The following is a 7,615-nucleotide window of genomic DNA, read 5'->3' on the forward strand; positions in this document are numbered from 1 at the left end:
ATTGGTGACGCCCTGAATAATATGTGAATTGCTTTACATTCAAATTTCCTTCCCTCCAACTATCCTGGATGTTAAATTCCTCCACCAATTTAAAAAAAGTACCAGGTAGTATTCTAGTTACTTTCCTTGCATTCTCACTTTTATACTCTAATTTTCTATCTACAATTGCATTGAAATCCCCAATTAAACAAATATTCTCATTTTCAATATCACCGATAACCTTATGTAATTTCTTGTAAAATTGTCTTTGTCTCTCGTTGGAGGCATAAATTCATACCAGGGCAACCTTTTTTTGAATCAGGGAAATTTCTATTATCAGTATTCTACCTTCTTCATCCTGATAAATTTGTTTTGTTGGAATTCTTTCCTTGACATATATCACTATTCCTCCTTTTTTCTGCTGTGAGAGTGATACAAATTTAGATCCTAACTTGGGGTAGTTTAATAAGTCTTGGTGCTGGTTCTTTATATGTATTTCTTATAAGATTATTATGTCTAAGTTTTTCTTACTAAGCTTGTTCAAAATTTTATTTCTCTTAACTGGAGAGTTTAAACTGTTTACATTTAGTGATAGTGCTGTTAGTTCTTCTGCATTACTGCCTATATTTTGATCTTGTCGCTCTCGTCGGTCTGTCTTCTTTAAATTCTTTGAGTCTGCTTTCATCGTCATTGCCATAGTTCATTTTTTCCCTTCTCTCAGTTTCCCGTTCTTTGCTTTGTGGTTCTCATGTCTTTCTGTTGTGTCTCTCTGTAATGTCCTCTTCTCTTAGTTCTCTTTCTTCTAATTCATCTTCGCTACCTAGATATAGCTGAAAAAACTCTTCTGCTTTGTTTGTCGTATCCAGCCTGTATCTTTTTTCTTGCCAAGTCACCAGGATCCCTTCTGGCATCAGCCACCTAAAATTTATGTTTTGTCTTATTAGTTTCAATGTGATGTGTTGATAGGGCCTTCTTAAATCTCTTACCCTCCTGGAGACTTGTTTTAAGAACTGTTAGTTGTTTTCCTCTGTATTCAATCTTTCCTGATTCCTAAAGCTCTCGCTAACATGTCCGTCATCATTTCTGGGAGGTCCTCCCCCTTCTCTTCTTTCACATTTTTAAAATGTAGGTAGTGGTCTGCTTTCTCTGTCTCTAACAAGATAACAGTTTTTTCTAATTCTTTGTTTGCTTGTGAGAGTTTTTTGTTCATTTCATCTACTCTTCTTTCTTCCTTATTCATTCTATCTTCCATTTCTAATAGTTTCTGTTCATTTTTCAGTATTTGTTGTTGGAAGCATTCGAATTTCCCATTCATTGCTCCCATCTTCTCTTTAAGTTCTCCGGTATCGTTCCTTATTTCACCTATTTCTTTTTTCAAGTCTTTGTGGTTTCTCAGCATAACCTCTTGCATTAATTGTAACATCAATTGTAGGTCTTTGAGTGAGCCTGTCCTCTCCAGTGGCATCATCTCTTCTATCGATCTTTGCCCTGCTGGGCTTAGTTCTGCCGATGTAGCTTGGGTTATCTGCCTTCTTCCAGTCCCAACTCTTGTTAGGTTGGGGATGCTTGTCATCTTTCAGAGTGAAGTCAACCAGCCCTCCCACTTATGTACAATCTTTGTCTTTCCCTTCACCACACCTGAAATTTTTTTTATTCTTCTAATATTATAATCACTGATACCTCATTTCTTAACAATATTATGTTCTGTTACTAATGCAGTATAAAACCTCTAACACTGGCACTTCTAATATACAGTAATTAACAATCTGATATATTTATCAATTTCAAATGTTCATATTCCACTGCAATTCTAATACATCTAAATAATAATATATAATAATAATATAACAATTCATTCACCTGAATATTATAACAAGTATTCAATTCTTTGGTAATACAGTCCAAGTTTTACAATTAATCTCTTAAAAGTTATAAGCATTAGGGTGTTCAGCAAGGTAGACAAATAAATGATTTTTCTCACCCTCTTTAAATTTTCAACCTTTTGTTCCTAGTTAGTCTCTTCCAGTTCAATCATATAATGGGTTACATTCAATTAATTCTTATTTGCCTGAACCCTCAGTTCAGTTACAGCTTGTCCTTTTTATTTTTTATAGCAATTTTAGAGTGATTTCTTTACTTTATTTCTGTGTGTATTTTTCTTCTTAACTTGTAAGTGTCTCTCTTCCCTCATTTAATACTAATCAGTCTTATTCAAAATGTCCGCTCTCTCTGCTCAGTCAGCACTTTCGCTTTTCAGGTTTTTAACTTTCTTCTTAGCTTTGTTGAAAGAGCCAAAAAGAGAAACCACCCTTAGTCATTAATCCCTTATAGCTTATGGGTCTGTTACTTTAAGGTAAAGTTTGTTTTCCCCCGGACTCCTTATCTCACCGCTGTCTCTGGGGCTTCCCTCCTCTTCTTTTCTTCTTCGAAATTCTCTGGAATGGTTTTACGCTCTGGATCACTTGCAAAGGCTTGCTGGGTACTCACACCACCAGATTTGTTGTATCATTGTCCCGCTAAATCACCACTATTTTTGTCCAGCTGACAGCTGTCATTTCTTCGTGGCTGCCATTCTGGGCTGTCTCTGTCTCCCGCCTGACTTTTCCAAGGCTTTCCTGCTTTCTACGGTTCAGACCGCTGTCCAGGACTGTTCTGCTGGGCGCCTCTTTTTCTGATCTTCCTCCAAGAGATCTGGGGCTTTAAAAAGCAGCTGTGGAATCGGCGTGCTTATTCAGAGCGCCGTTTCAACACAGCCATTCCGTTTGGCAGCTGGCTCCACCTCCAGAAAAGTTATTTGTAATGACATCCTGATTAAATTATTACCCAAAAAAATGTACCTTCATCACCCATTATTTCATTTTCTCTGCCAATTATCTAAATATCTTCCCAATATTGTCAGCTAAGGACAAATACAATTTATAAATGGCAAAACAATACCTGGAATGTGTTAAATTAAAACCTGTTGTTTTCACTCAGAAATGTTATACACAACTGTGATAGATAGATAGATAGATAGATAGATAGATAGATAGATAGATAGATAGATAGATAGATAGATAGATAGATAGATAACTGATATTCTTTGGCTTAATATTATTTTCATGTATGAAGGAGGGTAGATATAGGATGGAATCAATCCAGTGGTGGGATTCAAATATATGAACAACCGGTTCTCTGTGTGGATGCCACTTCTGGAAGCCCATTCTGGGCCTGAGCAACAAAAAATTAGCTACTGGTTCTGCTGAAGTGGTGCGAACTAGCTGAATCCCACCATTGAATCAATCATACATATAACTTTTTACTAGCAAATTGACATGGTGTCATCTAAGAAAATGTGATACTCCTGATCATACAATTTATATTTGTAGTTTGAACAATTCAATCCTAATCTGGGGAACCTTTAGATTTGTCTTATATCATTGTTTTTATAGGCTCTGTCTTTCATTGTATGTTGGTCATATCCCAGTTTTTCTGTACCATTGCTATTTAGTCAGGTTGCCATGTTGAAGTTCTTTTCCTACGTTACATTTCCACTTGGGATCTGGATCCAAGACACTGCTATCGTATCACTTGGTTCACCTCCTGGAGCCCATGTTACGATTGTGCCCGGCATGTGGCTGACTTTTTGTGTGCATATCCTAACCTGACACTGCACATTTTTGCTGCCCGTTTGTACTTCTGTGAGGAGCGCAATGCTGAGCCTGAAGGGTTGAGACGTCTACATCGTGCAGGAGCTCAGATTGCCATCATGACCTTCAAAGGTAAGATATTGCAGAATGATGGCATCTAGAATAATAAATAATTGTGACTGCAAAATATAGCCAACACTGTAAAGCAGACATGTCCAACCCAGAGACTATGGACTGCATTATATTACCTATACATTAACTATATTATATATTTATATGAGGCCCAAGGCACTTCCTCTTCACTTAATGTTGCCCTGGCAAGCCAAAAAGATTGGATCACCTATTGTGTCAAGGAAGGGTCAGCATTATGGCATCTGTAATAATCACAAAATCCATGGAATTGTAAAATTAAGAACTAAAATAATTGAAAATTGTTGTAGAATTGAAAGATGACATCTTGTAAAATTTTGGTCTGTTTGCCTGCAATCTCAAGAAATTTCAAAAGCAAGGCCAAAACTCCAAGAGGTTTCAGAAGCAAAACCAGTTATGCCACTAGAACACAACAGGCATAACTTGGTATAGTATGGAAACCACAATTACCCCTCACTGGAAGTAATAAAATACTCTAATAAAAGGATATTGAGGGGGAATAGTATTGAGAATAGGTAGGGAAAATATCACATATTTTTCATAATTAGAATACAGAATAACAGAGTTGGTAGGGATCTTGGATATCTTCAAATCCAACCCCTTTTCAAGCAGGAGTCCCTATACCATTCTAGAAAAGTGGCTGCCCAATCTCTTCTTAAAAACCTCCAGTGATAGAGCATCCACAACTTCTGGAAGCAAGTTGTTCCACTGGTTAATTGTTCTCACAGAAAATTTCTCCTTAATACTAGGTTAGATCTTTCTTTAATGATCTTCCATTACTTCTTATCCTGCCCTCAGGTGCTTTGGAGAATAGATCTATCCCCTGTGAAGGACTCTCAAATATTTTAAGTCTGCTATCATATCAGCTCTACTCCTTCTGTTCATTATACTAGACATACCCAGTTCATGCAACTGTTCAGTGTATAGTTTAGCCTCCAGTCCACTAAGTATCTTTGTTGCTTTTCTCATTCTAGGGTCTCAACATTTTTTTTTTGTGGTGACCAAAACTGCAGTATTCCAAATCTGGTCTTATCACTGCAGTATAAAGCAGTACCAGCATTTATTCATTCATTCATTCATTCATTCATTCATTCATTCATTCATTCATTCATTTATTTATTTATTTATTTATTTATTTATTTATTTATTTATTTATTTATTTATTTGGATTTATATACCGTCCCTCTCCCGAAGGACTCGGGGCAGTGTACAGGGCAATTAAAACACTATATACAACACATAATATACAAAAATTAAAATAAATTAAACCAAGTAGCCCTAAACACTAAAACACATTCTAAAATGTAAAATGTAAAATTTAAAATCTAAAATCCCAGTCACTCAGTCCAGGCCGACAAGTTCAAATAGCCAAGTCTTCAGGTCGCGGCAGAAAGAGCGAAGGTCGGGAGCCATCCAAAGCTCAACAGGGAGCTGATTCCAGAGGGCAGGCGCGCCCACAGAGAATGCTCTCCCCCTGGGGGCCGCCAGTCGACATTCCCTGACCGACGGTACCCTGAGGAGGCCCTCTCTGTGGGAGCGCACAGGACGATGGGAAGTTAACGCCGGCAAAAGGTACTCACGTAAATAATCTGGACCCATGCCATTTAGGGCTTTATAGGTCATCACATGCTCTTGATACTATCCCTCTGTTGATGCAGCCTAGGCCTGCATTGGCTGTTTTGGCAGCTGTAGCACATTGCTGGCTCATACTTAGGTGGTTGCCACTAGAAGACTTAGGTCCCTCTTATAGTAAATGTTGTTCAGCCAGATGCCACCTATTCTATACCTATGGTTGATTTTTCTTCACTAAGTGTAAAAGCTTACTTTTCTCACTACTGAATTGTATTTTGTTGGGTATGTCTCAACAAGATTCTTTTAGAGCTTGAGCGTATCTTCTAAGGTTTTGGCTATTACCAGAGCTTGGAGTCATTTAACAATTTGGTGACCTCCCTTTCTCATCTAGGGGAAGATACTGAAGAGTACTAGGTCTAAGATACAACATTGGAGTACCCATGGCATGTTTCTCTCCATGTGGATGTAGTTCCATTAAGGATTAAATGTTGAGTGCAGTTGGTCAGCCAGTTATGAATCCATCTGGTGGTATGCTGCATTTTTCTGTCTTACCAAGAAGTAGACTGTGGTTTTCTTTGTGAAATGCTTTGATGAAGTCTAGGTATACTATGTCTGGAGCATTTCTCTGGTCTACTAATTTAGTCACTGTCAAAGAATGCAAGAAAGGCTGTCTAACATAATCTGTTTTTAACAAATACATATCCATCTTTCCCTCTTTTTGAAAATTGGAAACACATCTAGCCTTCTATTAGTTCCTCAGTACTTCAGCATCCTTGACAGATATGTTTCAATGGTTCCAAAATCACATCTGCCTTCCAAGAACACATGTGTTCCAAGCATGGTTTTCATCCCACCAAATTTCAGTAATGGCAACAATGTCATACTTGTCCCCATGTACTAATGCTTCAATTTGGCCATGTTCCGCATACTTCAAACATTAATGTATAGCATTGGAGTCACTTTGGACTGACGTGTGTTTGTTTCGTACATCTCTTGTTTTGTATCTTAGTTCCCCTTCTTACTATTTGATTGATTGCCATCAGGTTTATGCTTGGGATTAGGTCTTGAAAATTGGTCTCCCTTGAATTAATTTAATTTAGTTTAATACAGGTTAAATTCTGCTGGTTATTAGGCAAAGAAAGGTAATATCATACCATGAAACTTAGGAGATATCTGCATAATGACCTTGAAACAAAATAAACTAATTATACTTGTCAGATGAATATAAAGCAGGGGTGTCAAACTGCCGGCCCACGGGCCAATTTCATCATACCAAAGCTGCACCCACCCCATTGCTGGCAATGCAAAAAGAGTCACGATACATCATGACACGTCACGTGACATGGCAAGTTTGATAGCCATGATATAAAGGCTGTGCAAATCCTTCAAAAGATTAGTATGGGGAGACAGGTGGGAACAACTTCTAAAAGAGTCAAGTGAGCCAGTGAAGAGAGAGTTGCTTTATTTCAAAAGAGATGTTTTATACATGCTCCCATCTTTCAGAAGATTTGCACAGCCTTAGGAGATAACATCTAACTGAATTTAAATGTTTCATGACTCTTTCTTATCAGACTATTTTTACTGCTGGAACACCTTTGTGGAAAACCGCAAAAAATCCTTCAAAGCCTGGGAAGGCCTTCATGAAAATTCTGTGCGTCTTACCAGACAACTCCAGCGTATCCTTTTGGTGAGCATTTACTTTTCTCACTGAGCTTCCTTCTTCTTCTTTGCTGATCTTCTCTCACTTGTCATTCCCTACTTCTCCTCAGTGTAAGCAGAATCAGTGCCTTCTATTTGCTCTTCTCTTGCCTTAATTTCTTATTCATACCCTTCCCTCCACTTCCCAGCTTTTCCTACATTTTCTTGATGTTTTCTTTATTACTATTCTTCTTTGTCATCTTGCCTCATATTCTCACAATTGCTTTTGCATCACTTATTTGTCCTTGATTCACAGCCTCTTTATGAAATTGATGACCTGCGAGATGCTTTCCAAATCCTTGGACTTTAAATTCCTACTTGGGGAGGCATGAAGAAGAAAAGATGCCAACATGTTTTGGGATCATCTTCAATAACCGACTGTTTCTCTCAGTTCTTTCCCTCCTACCATAAGTATCAAATTTTGAAAAAAGCGTATTTAAGGAAAAAATTGCAAGCCCTTTTGAACGATCTTTTGCATACTGGAACTGGGGTTTGCTGTACTCTGTCCTCCATGGGAAGAAGTCAATTCAATCAAACTGTCCAAGGCATGTAGCTATATTTATTATTACTATCACAAAGGTCAGCCA

General features: G+C 37.7%; 1 protein-coding gene across 1 annotated transcript in view; it reads left to right on the forward strand.

Moving 5' to 3' along the window:
- AICDA (activation induced cytidine deaminase) overlaps window positions 1-7,338 on the forward strand; it is a gene marked incomplete at both ends in the record, with an annotated part of 28,327 nt that extends 20,989 nt beyond the window's left edge. Inside the window, 3 exons of the mRNA XM_081316209.1 lie at window positions 3,470-3,740; window positions 6,902-7,017; window positions 7,285-7,338. Of these exons, the coding sequence (XP_081172335.1) occupies window positions 3,470-3,740; window positions 6,902-7,017; window positions 7,285-7,338 (441 nt within the window). The remainder of the gene's footprint in view (window positions 1-3,469; window positions 3,741-6,901; window positions 7,018-7,284) is intronic.
- Between the last annotated feature and the right edge of the window lie 277 nt (window positions 7,339-7,615).

Source organism: Vipera berus (genome assembly GCF_964194415.1).
Source record: "Vipera berus genome assembly, chromosome: 2".
Classification (NCBI taxonomy): domain Eukaryota; kingdom Metazoa; phylum Chordata; class Lepidosauria; order Squamata; family Viperidae; genus Vipera; species Vipera berus.